Consider the following 18,862-nt stretch of genomic DNA (forward strand, 5'->3'; position numbering starts at 1 on the left):
ATCAGAGAAATAGAAAAAACAGTATGAAAAAGTAAACCATTATTTGTATATAAGGCATATTTCTGCATTACTTAGAAGTAATTCTGAGTTGTTCATAGATACTGTTGTTCTCTAAGCATGGCTTTCATTCCTTATTATATTTCCTTTACAAGACGGGATTCCAGCAAATATGAGCAACCAGGGCTCTTACAGGTGACATTAATCTAAATGAAGCATTTCTTTTATAACCTTTGGATGTCTGTTCTAGACCCCTCTGATTTTTTTCATTAAATTCATAGAGGAGAATGTGAGATTCCTTTTAGTTGTTTCAGTTCACAGTCAAGTATTTCAGCTTATACTATCCATTAAAATAACACCTTCTCCTCTTATCTTATTGTACATGAATAAAGACTTTTGAATGGAACTATGTGATTCTAGGTGTATATGAATTCTTTTTAACAAATAACTTACCAAACGGAATTAAACTGATTATTGTTTTACCAGAAGTCAATATAGAGTTTTACACAGTAAAGCTTCAAACATGAAATTAAATACTTGTTTTAGTCAAAAGTAACTGCTGTTTATTCAGGTAATCTATGTAATATAACTTGGTATTTTTAACTGACATACTCCTGGCAATTACAACTTTGTAGAGTGTTGCACACTGAGATCCCAGACATGCTCTGTGTTTGAGTTCTGCATTTATCACATGGACTTCTTAATGCAGTCTTATCTTTGCTGTGTCACAAAGCCAAACCTACCAATTGTTTATGAAGCACTTCCATGACATTATGGTGACTCAAGAAGAAAATTTTGAGACACAATTGGGTGTTCTCTGTGGTGTTTGGTGAATAGGCATTTAGTATAGTTTGTAAGAGAGGTGACAATCATTCTTCCAATTAGAAAATATAATACAGAAAAAGCAGTAAAATATAATGCAGTTAATCATGTGACTCATGTCATTGTAGTGTGTGAGACACACATGCTTTACTAATACAGTATTTTGTGCTCCAGCAATAGAAAACACTTCATTGATGTAAAATGTTACTGATTTGAGAATAATCTTTAAGCATATATATGCTGGGTTTTGTCTTATTTTGAAATGCAGAAGAATCTAGGTGACTCCTTTTGGGCCACTACTGCTCAGCATTGTCAAGTATCTGACAAATGTATCATATATAAATATGTTAAACACAAGAAGTTAGTTAACATGGCATTCTTAAAAAAAACCCACAGCATATTTATAATTTCATTATGTGTGCTGAGTCTATTAATTCAAACAGTTAATGGTGCACTCTGTTTCATAGTATGTGCAGTGGTATAGTTGCAGCATTTTATTAATTACTGCCATTAAAAAATGCTAAATTAATTACTCTTCTACTCACTTGAATTGCATCAGTGAAGCAGACCTAGAAGTAATTTCCAAAGCAGTGTATAACATTGCTTGTTTCTGTTTAATATCTGAAATGAAGGTCAATTTTGTTGAGAGCTAGTCAAAGTGCTAAGGTTCTGGGTCATGGATCTTGGCAACAGCTATTCTACTCCTCTGTTCCTCTTGTGAGTTTAGTGTGTTAAATAAGAATTCACTTCCTCTGTTATTAAATAAATGTTAAAATATGTTTTTGCAGCCTCATGGAAGAAAACCATCTTTTTCCAGTTCTTTTTCAACTCATCTTGGTAAGAATAATTTTTAATATACATATATATTCTAATAGATCTAATAGATATCTAATAGATAATAGATCTAATAGATCCTGTCTCCCAAATCATATCTAACTAGTGACTTTAATTAGCAATGTTGATAAAATAATATGTTTGTAAAATCAAATGAAACAGTCTAACAAAACAAAATCATCTAGAGTAAGCAGACACTTAGGAAGTTCTTGTCAACTAGTCCACCTATATATGAGAAGTTTCTTCAAGAGAAGTACCTTTTTCTTTCTTGAATCAAAAAATCCTCTAAAAATAGAATTAATGAGCTTGATTCTTAATTAGAGCAATATATCTCCCGAGGGCGTACAAGAAATGCTGAGGAAGTTACATTTTATTAAATAACATCAAATTAAAATTTGATACTGTTGGCGTGGTAGTCTCAAATTCCACTATTTGCTTGTAGAATTTCTTTCAATATAAAGTATCAAGGATATGATTTTGGGATAGTCACATGTGGAACTTCCATCCCTAAATAGAATCTGCCACTCAAATGGTCATGAAAACTGTCCGGTTTGTTACTCTGAAATGTTGCAAAACAAATATGTTCATGAAGAAGAGAGATCTTTAGGCTAGTTTGGAAGCTGGGTACTAAGCTATCCATTAGCCTTCTCATAGTTAAATTCCAGTCTCTTGTTAATTTTTACATTTCTAAGTTCATGAGGTTGTATCAGGTAAGTGTCCTGTCTTGTAAGCATACTCCTGATGAATACTAAATAAGCATTATGAGTAAATACACATAATGTATGTAGTGCAGGCAGATTGCATACTTGCTTTTGTATCATTCTTGAAATTCAGTCTTATTCAGGTTAGATGAGGTTCATAAATGGGATTCTGGATCAACTTTGATATTCCTTTCTTAATTTTCAATATTTTAATCTTCACTCTTCCTTTGCAGTGATTTATTTTACTATAATTTTGAATCTCTTTAATACTGCATACCTAGATAAGCGATTTTTTATTAAAGTAACCTTGTTAGTGATGATAGATTTTTTCCAGCAACATACAGAACACAGGCTTTGTTATTTTTTGTACATACGTCTACAAATCTCTTTTTGTGATAAGTATTGAGAATAAAGCCATACATTTTACTGTAGTTCATAGATAGTTCTGACATAAGATTAGTGCTAATTTTAGGTATTAATAAAAGAAGACCTCAGTAAAATATGGAAGTCAAGTGTTTCATATTAATATCCTTAAATATTTAGTTAATGTTTGAAATGTCTTCAGGTGCTAGAGTCTTGAAATTTATATATATATATGTTAGTTTATAGCTATGAGTATTTGAACATGGTTATGATCACTCAAAATATTCCCAGGTATTGAAAGTTTTTGTATAATGTATCTGTAGTCATGGAATTTAAAATGTGTTTGTCATACCATGTAAGTAGGACAAGCTGTAGTCTGTCATAAATGCTCCCTCCTTACCTCCCCACATATGGTTTGACCTCAGGAGTTCTAGAAATAGTTCCATGGTTTTTTAGGGAGTAAAACAGTTTAGCTCTAAATTGTCTGCATGACTAGTGGTCTCTCAAGATTTCGCAGTTCTCTTGAAGCCCTATGGCTGTCTTTGAGCCAATGGTTGGAGTTGGGAAAAAGTTGTGTAGCTTTCAGGGAGAAAAAAAATTCTCCTTTCAACATGCTTTGTTCAGAGAGGACACCTGTAATTAATTGCTTCCATTGCCGTATACAGCATTTGAGCTTTAACAGTGCGCTGGCTGTGAGCTGTGGTCTTGTTTGGGTCAAGGGATGCGAGATGTAACACCAGAAACAGTAAAGGAAGGTGGGAAGCCCTTCCTCTTCTTTCCCTACAGAAAACTGAATTCAGCAAGGAGTGGTAGGCAGTTGGGAAAACTCAGGAGCCAGGACTAAATCAGACTGGAAGGATTAATCATTTAGCTGTTTTTCTTTTGAACAGAATAGATTGAACAGGACAGATTAACAAACTTCTTCATTACAGGTTTCTGAAATAATTGTCAGTCATATGGGTGAAGGAAGTTGCATGTAATTTGATTCCCATTATTCTCTATAAACTAGTCTTTGTCTAGGTTTATACTTTGATGGGTTTCGATGATCAACACATATAGTTGAGATCTGTTATTTTACCTAGTCCTTTACCAGACCCTAAACTACTGAATTTTGCTTCAGAGTCAATACTCCATTTTATTCTGACAGTAATTTAATGTAGAGCTATTATATCTAGTCTATGGTTTATTACTACTACTTAATAATTTCTATGCCAAGACTTAATATCCAATGTGTATTTTCTATGTATTGTTAAATATAGTTCATGTTATTTTCTACAATGCAACTGACAGTACATTGACTCTGTTAGACTCTGAAGGGAAATACTATGGGCTTAAAATTGAAAAGCAGTTCCACAAGCAGTCCTTGTTTCTAGGCTGTGCTGCAATCCAAGTGGGATTGAATGTACTAGCTTTAATCTAGCTAGCACAGTAGCAAGGACATGATGGCTTGCAGATACTGAGCAATTCATAAGAAATAAGTTTTAGTATGACTGCTTTTCACTGCTCATCAGTGTAAAGTTATATTACCTCTTACACTGCACACTACCCAATGTTGTGGTCTAAGCAGTAACAGAGATTTGGCAAGGTTTTTTTTATCCTCTATCATCTCTCTGGACCATTTAGATCTCTGAATTCAGTCAAAGCATATGAAAAGAACCCTTTCATGTCACTTATGACTACAATTTTTTAATGTTATAATTGCCAAGCAAAAGAACTGTATCAGTGAAAAAAAATCTGTAACTGTCTACCTAAAAAGTTGTTCTAAGGAAATAGCCATAATGTATCTTCACCTGAACTAGGGTTTAGTCACTGAGTTAATTAGTAAGAAGCTTTAAATAGAGTTTCCAGTTCCCCTGGAAACCCTCTGCACTCGTTCATCTCTCAACACTCGGTTGCGCTGAGGAAGTGTACATTAATGATGTGATTTTGAGTATGTGAAAAACCTGAATACAGTTCTTCTTTACAGAACTTCAGGGTGAATTTTGTGGTTTACCTGAATGCAAATTAATTCCATAGTGCCATGATCCCAGATCCTGGTGCTAGAAGTTATGTAGATTATAAGTAGTCCTACAAAGCAATAAGAAGGTGTGACTGCAATATGAGTAGACATCAGTCTTGCAATAATGTCTAATGTGGTCAGTGAAAATGTAGTGATGTGTATCTGTGGAGAAATGGAGACCTATTGACAATTTACAAGTGTTTTCAGGACAGTAAAGGACTGAAAATCAGAAGGAAAGCTGACTTCATAATGTGAAAAAATTAAAAGGTGCAAACTGCCCTTGGTAGCAAGATGAAATATGGTGAGCAAAATTCCATGGTTATGTAAATAATGCCAAAACTTGGGATGATATAAGGTATAAATATGAAATACTGCTGTTGATTAAGAAGGGGTTGTAGCAGGAAAAGTTACTGTAGGATATATTTAATGTTGTACTTTCTTGCTGCCTTTTCTTGCTACATCCTCAGTATTTTGTTTCTAATATATTTTGCAATGTCAAACCTATGCCATCCGCCTTCAATATTAGTTTATAATTTATGAAGTATTGATTTTGATTATTATGTTATAATGCTGGAATGAGGTTGATAAAGGATTTGGAAGTGCTTACAAAAAGTGCCATTTTTGTAAATTCAGGCTATTTGTATTTTAGATTGCTACCAAGATTTTGCTGAGTAGCAAGCAATGAAGTTGACATAAATGTTAATTTCTGTTTTATGTTACTTTTAAAAGGCTAACATCATAAATATTACCTGATCTTCATTTAGGTTTGTCTGAATGTAAGCTTTTGCATAGAAAAAAAATCCTGTGTAGTTGGTGAAATTCTGTTTTTCTGCTGCTAAGTTTTAAAATTAAAGTTAATGATGCTTGTGATTAGGAGCTCAGTGCTACTCTGTTTTTAAAGCCCAGTAGTCAATTCTGTGCTTATCCTATTAAAATTTCTTGTGTAGCTTTTAGTCACACCAGCATATTATCACAGCCATCAGTTTTTGCTGGTAGATAGTGTGTTCATGTCTCAGTTGCACAGGCCATTCAAACACAGTTGTTATTTTATTTATATTGTTACTGTATTCTTAACACAACCAAGTCCACCTCTTCTGTTTGCATTAGTGAAATAATTCAAGTTAACTTCAACATTCCATATTTTAAATTATTTTCCTTCAAATACAGTGGAAAGCTCTTTGTATGAAAATACCAAATAGATTTCCCTTTGCAGTCCTGTTCATATATTTTTGTTTATTTTTCCTAGTTGTGTATAGGTTTGAAAGTTTTATGCTGTCCCTGTGTATCTTGGGATGGCTGTATTGGACATCTTAAATTAGAGGATCATATACTATTCATGTTTTTGATAGACTGCAGGCAACTATGCTTGGGCACTCAAAAGATGCTTCAAAATCATGTTATGGTGGCAGTCACTGGTCCTTTTAGAAGGTGTGCTTTGCTTATTTTGTTGTAACTGCAGATGAAAATAGAGTTCAATATTATCACTAAGGGAGAGAATATGAGCTAAGCATACTTAAAAGAAAAATTGTAATAGTTACATAAGAAATAGATAAATGTGCACTTTAAAAGAAGAAACAAGCCATGCCAGCTTTCTTGTGTGACTTCTTTTCAAGAAAGTTAACAATTTCGTGGAAATTTTGTCTGAGGATACATAGCCATGTATAACTAGATTCCTTTGGTGTAGTTATATTGCCTTTTTCTTTTTTAAATTTAAAATAATTCTAACCAAAGTACTTCAAGTAAAAAAAAAAGTTGTGAAAAAGAAGTTGTATAGCATCCAAGTGGAAGCAATGGTTGGATTCTATATTTCATTTTGAATTTTAATAGGACAAAAAAGCCACAGGAAATGATTATGGTCAGAGATGCCATTCCTTGTGATTCAGTTAAAGTAATAAAGCCATCCACTTAAAACATTTTAAAAATAATAGTTGTTTTATGGCCAGTCTTACCATATAAAAATGGAGAAACAGAACACTGGAGAGGAAAAAGAAGAACCTCATCATTCCTCTTTTGCTTGGTTTCTATTTTCTGGTGAGAGATTACAGCCCTGTGTCATTTGAGGGAAGAGGTAGAGGTATTTTGCTGTCTAGCAGCCACAAGGATGATAAGTACAGAAGAACATGGATCAGAGGTTATTGCAGCTTTTGAAGCATTAGTTTACTTGTCTGTTAAGGAAGGCACCTCCTACTCCAGTGGGGTGCACATCTTGTTGTTTGTCTGAAAGAATGGGAAGAATGTTTCTCACTCTTGCAAGTACTCATAAGCCATAGAGGATGAGTACTTGAAACAAAAGACTAGGAGACTCTTTCTCTTCTATTCTGTCAAAAGTACAAGTTTATGCTATGGAACTCATCTGCTGGAGAAAATCAGGATAGTAAATTTGGCAAATAATAAAAGCTCTAGCATTTAGTGTGAATGGGCCTTGGTCTTCTATGCTGTAAATGAGCTTTGACCTAAAGTCAGCTCAGTGCTTCCATGAGAAGATTGATGCAGATTGATTGCTCTGGACATCTCACTGTAGGCATACTTAATTTAGAATCCGGTCTCTAGTAGAAAAATCAACACAAAGGTGTCTGGGAATGCTTAGTCTACATGTGTTTTAAAGAACAGGAAATACTATTTATTTAAATATCTTTGTGTGGGGCATTCCTATTCCTCTCTGTCTTTTTGATGCTGTTACAAAGGTGTTCAATACAATGGCTCTTTTTGGTGTATTTCACCAGTTCATTACTGCTGTTAGGGAAAACCTGCTTTTAGAAGGTAACTGAAATTAGATTCTAGGAGTGATTTCTATGGCTTCTGCAGGATGGATATTAGTTAGAAACCTTAAATGTATCCATAATGAATATCTTTATTTTTGTCTTTTCTGAAGTATGCACATTTTCTCAAATCTACTATATTTAATAGTCAAATTGTATACTCTGGCAGTGCATTTAAAACTGCTGTGATAGATTAAGAGTGTAATCTATGAAGATTTCTGAAAGTGAAAGTGCCAAAACCCTATTTTAATGGGTAGTTTATAAAGCAAAATAATTGCTGGTTTTTGGAAGACATTTAATATTCAAAGATGGGTTTAGGAGAAACTAGTGAGAAAGTGTTGAACTATCTTAGAATTTATGTATTTGGAATGAGAAAAAATTATAAGATATCATTTAAAGAATATAAATGTATTGGAAGTGTAGAATTTACTATGAGAAGAATGCTTCACCAGTGAGAATGTTTTTAAATCCTTTCCAAACTGACAAATTTCTTACCAATGCATCGAAGTCTTGTGTCAACATTCAGTAAGGTATTATATTTTTTCTTTTTTTAATGTAGAATCAAGTTAATAAGAGTACTTCTATGCACTGAAGAAGACACTGTGAAAGTACAGTATGTTCATTTCCAATTTTCCAGGAATAAAATATGGCTCCTTTAGTAGGAATGTTAGGATTTTTCATTACTCTGTTAAAGCTGAAGCACTTTCAGTTCTAGGATGAGATTCCTGAGACTACTTATATCCTTTAAATTGCTGACCTGAAAATAGTGTATACTTTAAAGGGAAAAGCCTGCACATCTGAATTTGTACTTCTGGAAATAAACATTTCTAAGTGAAGCTCTCCTGAGATTGTTTTAGCAGGAAGAGGAATCCTGCTGATAGGAAGTTTTATTTTCAGAAACAGATTTTTTCTTTTGTTTGAGTGATCTTTAAGTCAGGAGTTTCTGAGGAAGTGTTTATAATATTAATATTTGATTAGTGCTGAATTGGGTTGTTAATCTGTTATGGTCAACTGATCTCTCCAATTATTAACACTGTACATGGAATTAATTCTTAATAGTTATTAATGTGTAACTATTGTGTCCTTAACAGATGACAAGATTATTAGAAGTCAAAATGCTTGGTATAAACACAATTTCTGATTGTGATTAATAACAAGAATCCATGACATTTGATTTCTTTCCCTAGATGTTGTCATGCGATGTGTGGTGTTTTTGCATATAGATAGGGAAATAGCAGAACCATAGATTGATCCTTACTAGTGCTTTCCAACTGCAGACATAGTGTCCAACTTCTGCTACATTCACAACTACCTTAGTCATCATATAACTATGAGTTTTGTTTGGATGCTCTTGGACTATGTCAGGTGTTGGGCTGCAACCACTTCCCTGGGAGCTTCTTCCAGTGCCCAGCCACCCTTTCTGTGAATAATCTTTTCTTAATGTCCAATCGGAGCTTCCCCTGATGCAGCTCCATTCCATTTCCTCCTGTCTTATTGATGGTGACCAGAGAGAGATCAGCATCTTGCCTCTGCTGCCTCACTTGGGGAAGTCATAGACTGTGATGACATCTCCACTCAGCCTTTTCTCCTCCAAGCTGAACAAGCTAAGTGACCTCATCTGCTCCTTGTAAGTCTTCTCTTGAGATCTTGCACCACCTTACTTAAAAATGCGGGTGTTAAAGTGGTAGGGGCTGCTACCTAGCTCTTATCCCCGTAAGCCTCTCCTGTCGAAAAGCAAGCTGAGTTAACATTCAGGTAATGCAGTCAAACCTCCACTCAACACTCACTGCAACTAGCTCAGAGATACAGGCAAGAGAGGCTCTTTGGCAAGGTTTTATTCCAGCAGAGTGACACAGTAGGTGAAGGGCAAACCCTGGGAAAGAGAGTGCTCCAGGAGGTTCAGTCAGCTTATAAAGGGGAAGGCGGCAGAGCTAAGGGCTGGGCAGAGGGGCCTGGCCTCCAGGGGAAGGGGGTGGCCACTAGGGATGCTAAGCCAGTGACAGGGGAAGGAGAAACCAGAGGAAGTTGCGACATCAAGTCAATGTTTGTTGAGTCTGTTTTTCCCTTTGGGAGGTCTAACTCTGTGGTAGGTAATGTTTCCCAGGCTGAGGGCTTGGGGATTGACCAAAGGGAGAGAGTTCATGGGCTGCTGCACTTAGTCACCCTTCTCTGGACACACACTAATAGTTTGATGTCCTCTTACAATGTAGTGCCCTAACCTGCCCCCAGCACTTGAGTTGAGCCTGCCCCAGTGCACAGCAGGGCAGGACAATCCCTTCCCTTGCCTGGCTGGTGATGCTGTCCCTGATGTCCCCCAGGACATGCTTGGTCCTCCTGGCTGCCAGGGCACTGCTGACTCATGTTGAACTTACCATCAACCAGGACCCCCCAGGTCCTTTTCCATAGCACTGGTCTCTGGCCCTTTGTTCCCCAGTGATAAGGTAAACAAAAGTTCTCGTTTGCAGAGGCATTTTCCTGCCAACAATGGAAGAAACATTTTGCTTTTCAATATCATGATGTATGCTAGACTTTCAGCATTTGCTACAGCCACAGAGCTTAAGACTTGTCTGTGCTGCAGTCAGTGTATGGCAGCAATTCATGAAGATGTCTCCACCTAACTCTGAGCTAACAGCTGCCAGCTTTAAACAGAGCTGGAATTATTTACTTTCCATCCATCACATTGAGATAATTATTGTTGGGTTTTGATACTGTTTTTTTTTAATTATATTAATAGGCTGTTTTTCAGGCTTTCTTGTAGAGTTGCTTGAGTTAAATAATTTTGTCTGTCTTTAATATAACTTTCTTTCTGAAGTAGTTAAATGTGTATTTGTTGCAAATATTTTAGAACAGGTTAATGAAAAAACTGAAAACTTGAAGTACATGAATTTTGGGATGAAAAATAGGCTTGTTGACAGAGTAGTGAGAGAATTGAGAGAACTGCTTCCTATTCCTGCTGCTGATCCACATCTATTCTTGACTCTGGGAAAATTGTATAACCCCTCTTTTTCACCGTATGCTTTTTATGCTTCTGTCCTTTGGGTGTCCAATGAACACCTTTACTCTGAGAAAACTCAGCAATTGGTTCTCATCATCCTGAAACAAAGCTTGTTTAAGGTCCCAGCTGGACCTTATTCAAACAAAATTCTTAAGTTTTTTTTCTTACAGTATGGTAATGTCTAAACTATAAATGTACATCACAAGAATGTAGGGAAGATGAATTCATTAATATTTAGAAGGTATTCAGGTTTTTTTATGAGAAGCGCTAAGTAAATATGGGCAGCCTATTTTATGGCTGTGTGTCTGTAGATCTATCCCCAGTAAGATTGCTGATGGAGAAAGAAGTGAGAGGAAGCAGAGCCTTCCTTTAAATAATTTTAATAGTATAAATTGATAGTCTGTATAATAAAATGGATATTAAAAAAGAAGTATTGATAAAGCATATCCTTCTATCATTCTCTTTCTTATCTGCAAAATTACTTTGAACCAGTGCTCCTGTTAGGGGAGGGAATAAAATTATTTACTAAATCACCTGGAGCTCTACTTCTGAGAGAAAAATTGAGTACACAGCTTTAGTGACAACATTATGTTCTTGTATAGGAAGAAAATTCAGCTATTTACATCTTAAAGGAATTGCTTTCCTAATGCTAGACACTAATATTTTAGTGTGTATGCTATCCAGCTTTTTTTTTTCTATTTTATATGCAGTGCTAAGGGACATAAGAAAACTCTTGTATAAACAATATTCTTATGTGTTTGGTAGTAGTTCTTTATTTATCCTGTCCTGTCCTAAAAGTTGAAAATTGTACAGGTAATAAATAGGAATCTAAAAGGCTGTAGCAAGATTTTCAAGCTAGCTATAACGTAGTGGGTAAGAAAATCACAAGTAGTGAAGTGCATAGGTATCTGTACTTTGCAAAAATAGTAACCATGATTACTCCTGATAGTAGAACACATTTCTGAGTTTTGTGATGTTGTGACTGTTTTCCATTTCTTTGATCCTCCTCTTCATGTTATATATTACTGGTCTTCAATAAGCAGGCAAACATACTGGTTTTGTGAAGGTGGGTTTTTTCATAAATGTTTCTGCAGTAGTCCAGAGTGGATACTTATTTTGTATTATGGTATAATATCTTACAAGTTGTCTTTTGAAAGGAAATATATTTGCAATTTCAAAGAAAAACCTGTTACAAAGTAATGAACTTTGTTGTTCCTTGCATGGCAGATCCATGTATTTATCACATCGTTGCTCTGACCATCCCAAGAACATTCAACAGTGTTGCTCTAAAGTGACCTAGACTCAGCTGGGGTCTCTGGTCTTTTTGCATCTTCTCTTGATTGGGACAAACAGGGTGCTGCAGGGATGTATGGTGATGATGCAGTTTAAGCTCTGCTCAAAGCAATTAATGAGTAACTATAACTCCAATATTTATCCAGAGTTATGGTATGAAATACAGAATGATCCCTTCAGGGGTGATTTAAGGTCCAACACAACAGTTGTTTTAGAGGTCTCTGCGCCTACAAAGGGCAGAGCTTCTGCTTGTTACTATGTGCTGGCCCTTGACTGTTGCTCAAAATCCACGAGGTTTTTCCTGTATTGAGAGGATTGCCTGTTGTCCTTTGGCCCTTACTGGATGCTGGTAGCTGACACTTCCCTTAAACCCCTCCAGTTACAAATGCAGTCATAGTGGTTACTTGAACAACTCTTAGAAGTTAGTTTTTCTTGGAAAGCTAAACTCGTTTGGAATATCTCGTTTTCGAATACTGTGTTCAAATACTGTTCATATTGTAAAAGATGTAACAGTGCTTACCCTGAACCTTTGACATCTTGAAGCAAGCACACCCTGGTGATCAGGTGGTCTGGAGCACATGACACACATGGAGAGGATGAGAGAACAAGCTTCATACAACCTTTTCAAAGAAATCTTGGGGGGATCTTTTTCCTGCCTGTAGCTGCCTCATGGGACAGTGCAGAGAAGATGCAGCCAGACTTGACTCAGCAGTGCACAATGGAGGGATGACAGGATGAATACAAGCTGGAAGAAGGGAAATTCCAGCTTGATATAGAAAGAAACTTTTTGCTGTGAGCTGAGTGGTCAAACACTGGAATGAGAGGTGAGAGAGGTTGTAACATCTCCATGCTTGGAGACTCTGTGCATACTGAGCCAAGCAGCCAGCTAGACTGGAGAGCTCCAGAGGCACCTTCAACCATATGTTATTCTGTGATTTGATTGTCCCAGTCAGTACACCTTCCTAAAAATCAACCAACTGGAAAAAAAAATTACCCCACAGGTTATGTCCTAGCATTGCAGCTGCCATATACTGAGCCTTATTGAACTTAGACATTAACTCCTCTAGACCAGGATCTGGGTCAGTAGTCTTTCAGGTGATTTTGGGTTTCTGAGCTCTTCATCTTTTTCCTGCTTCCTAATATATTGCATTGTTTGACCTTTAAGTAAGCAAAGTGGATGGACTGAAATGGCAATGCTTATTCAGCTAGTTTGGCTCGCCTCCCATTTCTTCTTTATCGGAGCCATACTGCATGAGGGTGGTGTTTTATGAACCAAATCCAAGGCAGACTGTAGGTCAGGGTTGAATGGATGGGTGTATAAAGTCACTGAGTGTTTCTGCCAACTTGTTTTATCTCTCAATACACTTGGACATTTATGCAAGGTTACCTGAAGTATGAGTCTTGTGGTGTTTCAACAGTGTTTTAAACAGGTTTTTTTTAAATTTTGGGATTGAGTAGTTTAAATATTACTGTAGAGAATTTTTCCTAGTGATTCTGTTTTTACTTACAAACAGTGCAGCTCTGACCTTTAAGGGAACATGCTAGCTTCAGCTTTCCACATGACGGCTAAAGCTGATGATATTAGATTTTATTTATTGGAAAACAAGTTAACTTAAATGTTAATTAAGACCTTTTTTTTTAACTCTATGAGCTTTAGGACCATTAAAATTTGTAGAATATTTGAATTATGTAGTAAGAAGACTTTTATAGTATTTAGGTGAAGAATTATATGTGAAAAATCTCCCAGACTTCTAAAAGTATGGAAGATACGTGACTTTTTGCACTGATAGGGAAATAATTTCTTTTATTTGTCACTTTATATTGATAGAAAACTTTAATAAAAATTCTTCAATCATTCATTTTATAGTACTTTGTTCTGTCTGGCCCCTTTTATCAGGAATGATTCTGTTATTGTTCCCCCAGTCCAGCCTGAGGGAAGAGTTTATAATCTTTTTCCATGCTCACTGAACATTTTATCAGGAATTTCATTTTAGATGACAGATCAGTCTGTCAGTCTTGGGAACTAAAGGCAGAAGGGTATTGAGCTTATGTTCCTTATTGATGGATTTCGCCAACAGCACCATGAGTGAGAGTTCTGGACTGACCATCGCTACAGACAGCCCTAAGGCTTGGATGGGAACACAATTGGTGCTCATGTTCTCTCCCTCTCACTTTTTCAGCCAACACAGTCTTTTGAGAACTTACAAAGTTCACAATGCAGAGGTTCTAAAGCGAGTTTTCTCCCTCTTAAACAGTATTTGGATTGGTTTGTTTTGGTTAGATTTTTTTTGATAGTCATAAACCTGTTCAGCATTGACATATTGCTTTATCACACTTGATTTGTGCCTTTTTTGATAGAAGTTTTGTGGATAACCTCCAGGATCTTGTGATTATTCATGTAATTAAAATCCTCTCAAGTTTTTTTGACACCTAATACTACTTACTTTCAGTTTCATTTGCACCCCTTTTCAAAGCAGATATGAAACCTGTATATGTTCTGAAGTATTGCACAGTGTGAGACTGCTGCCTAGGGTCACAGCTCTATAAGCTCTATCTTGCAGTCATGCAAAATGTGTTGCCATTATCACTCAGGAATGAGATATTGTAGTTAGATGAAAACACAGTCTAATAAAAACATCTGTTTAATCCTTTGTCCTGGGTCTGGAAAACACACTAAATGTAAGATGAAGTATTGCAATGGTAGGCAGAGAAACGTCGTGTGTGCTACTCCATGTGTGGATTTTGGGTTCCCCATCTCAAAATGTTTACACTAGAACTGCAAATAGTTTAAAGGAAAAAAAAAAACAAAACAGAGATGGTTAATGGTCTGGAATGGCTACTGTGAAAGAGATTATCCTTCTGTATGCTTTAATCTGAAGGATAGTTGATATATATGTGCCAGAGTCAGGTGAATAGGGAACAGTATTGCTGCTCAGTGTCTCCACTCACACAAGCTCTGTATTGTAAGAACTGAAGAAAACTTGAAGTTGGGATCCGAAAAATTGACAAAAAGTCAGTTTCTTTTTCCTGTAGGGTTATGGTCAGCTTTCAGCTCTGCTCCATGGCATCCTCAGTTTACTTGAATTAAAAAGTAGACTGGACAAATTAATGGACCAAAAGTCCATTGAGAGTTGTTACATGTATAAACTCCATCTGGTTCAAAGTCCTTGGGCTGTCAGTTCCTGGAGGCTAGGGAAAGTGTTTAGTATACCTGTCATGTAGGGCTTCTTCTGTTTTTGAGTGTTTTAGATATGTTGTTAGGGTAGGTAGACCTTCTAATTGAACCTTTCTGTATTGCACTATTTTAGTTACTAGCTGCAGAAATTTGTCTTTAAACTCCCATTTTTATTTGAGAAACCAGTTTAATTTTTTATGACTTAAAAAGATTGACTTGTTTTCTGAAGCAAGTTGTTTCTTAGAGAAATTAGCTAGTTAAAAATACACAGCTTTGAGTTATGAGGGTAATTTTCAGTCTGTACTGTTTATTTGGCTGGCTGTGGAGTTAAAAATTAATACTAATTTGTGGAATTCACAAAGAAGTTTGGATTTTCTTTAAGAATTAATATTTAGCTATTGTTTATGAACAAGTTTCAGAGTTGTCAATGTTTAATGTAGCACATTTTTGCAGAATTTTTATTACGTCAAAACATCACTCAGTCATTATAATTGGACAATTTTCCCACTTAGGGAAAAATATTTGGGAGGTGGTTTGGGATGGGTGAAGAGATAATTGTGCTCTTTTTTTAATTAGAGATTTAACTGGCATCATCATCTTCAGAATCCATCTTACTTCTGTCACACCTATTTCCTCCGAAAGTTGTAGCATTTACTGCCTTTCTCCTACATTTTAATTTAAGAAATGCAACTAAAGCAGTTAATCTTCTAGATTGGTGACTGGTTCTGCTGTGAATAAGATTAAACAAATTAAATTCTTTATCTTTTGTTGTTCATCCTACCCTACTTTTATCAGTAACTGATAAATCTCACCTCCCATTCTTTAAGCTTTTTTACTATTCTCACAGTCTTACAGTGCCCACACCTTGGACACATTTCATTTTGTTTATTTAGTTCTTTTCCCAAAGTCAGATTGTAATTTTGTAATATTCATAGATATATGTATGCATGGGTGTAATAAATAAAATGTCCATATATATACATGTGTGTGTGAGACAATCTCAAATTATTTCTGTTAGCAATCTCAAAGTCTTTGTGACCTTATAAGTGTTCTTCATACTGTATTGTGGGATGTAAAAAAGAAGAAATGTGCCTGGTCCCAAGAGTTCTGTGACAGTTGATTGTGAGCAGCAGAAGAGGGAGCAGGAGAACAGCCTGGGGAAGCTGGCAGGGCTGCTTTGTCTGTAATTGCTGGCTGGAGTGCAGCCCTGCAGCATTCCCTCACTCCCACCCCACTCCTGGATCACGGCTGGAGCTGAAGGGAACTGGAGACCTATGGAAGAGGAAGGGCTGTAGGACCATGATGCAAATGTGTGGAAAGCAGATGCTGCAAAAAGACAGATTATTCTTAATGTGAGACTTCACAAGTCTAGTGCCAAAGTGTGTCCTCTATGACCTTTAACTAGCAAGTTATAGGGAGAAATAATGACCTTACCATAGTTTCTTTGAATTTCATGAAAAATTTTAAATGGGTGATGCAAAAAGGAATTACCATCAATGTTCACCCAAGGAGACTAATGTCTACATTTAAAAATTAATTTATTTTTGCCATAGAAGCAATATTAATGCAAAATCTCACTACTTCCACACTTCATGTTTGTCAGGCTGATTAAGAGCAAATTGCTAATAAATTGTTCCTGCTAATGTAAATGTCAAGGCAAAGAGAAGGCATTTAAGGAAAAATATATATTGAATTAAATCTGGGATGCATGTTTTTCAGAGTAAGATTTATTGATCTTGTGACCAGAATTTTACTGTGGCATTATCACAGTTCTGTCAAACAGCTGAGGTACATCTCTTAATCTCATCTAAATAAATATTGGCATAAGAATGTAGCAGTTGCTGACTATACCTGTATTGACCAGCTGCATTCTGATGAGTAAGGTACTGAACTATTGTGTGCTTCACAATAGAGTTTGTAAAAGAATATTGAATGTCTGTGAATGGTTTTTGGCTGGCAGAGGTTTCCACATTATGCATCTGAACTCTGATCATTTATCTAGAAATTTGTCTCGTTTGGCCTCAGTCATGTATTCTTTATGCATTCCTTGTGGTAATGTTTTCCTGAAGAGTTTGTATTGCAGGGTGATAATTAGATTTTAGAATGTCAGTCTTCCACAAAGCAAAACAATTTAAATCTTAATATTCTACTTTTTACTTTGTTTTTACCTGTAGCCATTTACTCATTGTAGTAAGTGTTTAGGTTTGAAATATATTTTGTTTTGTAAACAGTTTTATAGGCAAGCTTAAAAATCATTACTTTGCTAAGGTAGATTCATTAGCCATATGTATGCAAAAAGATTAAGCCTACCATTACACAATCTTAGTTTACCCACTGTAACTTTCTAATTACAATTAGAATGGAGCATAATTTCAAAGACTCAGCTGAAATTTTGGTAATTTTTTTTTTCTTTCAGATTTCTCTTTTGAATCCCCTGTTTATATTACAGGGTTCAGTTTCTGCCCATTGGATGTTTTGATCAAGTATTTCTTACTGTTCCTATGGGTACAGGAAGCAAAGTTGTGCCCTACAACTCCTTTTCTTTCTATTTTATATAATGGGTTCCTTTCAAAATCCTGACTACCAAATAAGATAACCTGTTCAAACATTATGATGCTAAATATGGTGACTGACAGTTTACATTCTGCAGTTTATCTGGGGGCCCTAAATTGATCCCTGTGGCAGATACTTAAGCACTGTTTGGTGGGTGACATTCCTTTTAATTTTCTGTTGCTGTCATGTTATTTGATATGAAGTTTAGTAATAATTAAGGTCTTTACAGAGGAAACACAGATTTCTTACAGTTACTTATTGGAGTGAAGTGCAATATTTCTCCTTGGTGCATATTTCATTTGTTTGACTAAAGCAGAAAGGATGTGGATGAGGGCTGATAGCTCCTTTCACTGCTGCAGAGAGCCAGGGATTATTCTGTAAACAATCCATTTCTGACTGTATATTCTCAAGTTCTACATTTGCTTGCCCTGTGTCAAGTTCTGGAGCAGGATTTAAATTCCCTGCACGTAGCTATCTTTAGGGCTCACATCTGGATGGCTCTGCAGGAGCATATTGCTGAAAGCAAACAGACCAGCAGTTCTGATGGTAACAATGGAGTCTGAGAAAATACTGCATGCATGTATAAGGTTCCATTAAAAAGCAGGGAGTGAGAGGGATGTCTAATGCAGTCCATTTAATGCAGAACTCTCCAGAGAGTGAAGTGGGGATTATGCCTGCTCCTGTGCTTTTTAAAGACTAGTATAGAGGATGCTTGTTGTGTGAATGGTATCTCCATAACAGACGCTCTGATACTCATGAATACATTTCTAATTATATCTTAATGATCTCAGCCACAAATAGGAAAACAAAAATCTTTGTCTCCCTGAGTGGTTACCTTAGTGGCTGCAGGATTGGCAAGGTTTAGATTTTCCATCTCCTCTCACTAATCCCAGGGGGCTTCATTGTGAGAAATGAGACTTGTTTATGATGGTGAATTAGATTGCTGTAAAAGGTTATTTCAACAGACAGTTGGGAAATCATAATAGAATAATTTAGTAAAAATGGGAGCTAAAGTATGCTTAATGAAACATGATTAGATTTAATTTTCTTGCTATTTCAATCATTAAAGGTACATTATGCTTTTTCAGACCTCATTTGGGCTCTTTGCCATGGACCCACTCTTAGTAACAGACTGAAACTTGCATGTTCCATTAGGATATGAAAATGGCTCATGATACTCTAGTCTCCTCTCCCTGGCTTTTGTAAAATTTCTGTTACCAGCTTTTCAGCTATATTTTAGCTGTTTTCCTCTTTGATCCTTTTATTCCCTCACATCTATTGTACACATTTTTCAATATGAATAACTGTTCAGGGAGTATAGATTGAATGGAATGAAGTAAAAGACTAATATAGCTACCTAATAATTGTGAG

The 18,862-nt window shown here is 36.0% G+C and overlaps 1 protein-coding gene across 1 annotated transcript in view; it reads left to right on the top strand.

The window, feature by feature from the left end:
• ULK4 (unc-51 like kinase 4) overlaps positions 1-18,862 on the top strand; it is a 211,241-nt gene that overhangs the window by 93,118 nt on the left and 99,261 nt on the right. The window contains exon 31 of the mRNA XM_054274292.1: positions 1,608-1,656. Coding sequence (XP_054130267.1) covers positions 1,608-1,656 — 49 coding nt within the window. The remainder of the gene's footprint in view (positions 1-1,607; positions 1,657-18,862) is intronic.

This window comes from Melozone crissalis, unplaced genomic scaffold, assembly GCF_028551555.1.
Source record: "Melozone crissalis strain CALT ecotype California unplaced genomic scaffold, PUWL_Pcris_2 ptg000016l_1, whole genome shotgun sequence".
In the NCBI taxonomy this organism is placed as follows: Eukaryota; Metazoa; Chordata; class Aves; order Passeriformes; family Passerellidae; genus Melozone; species Melozone crissalis.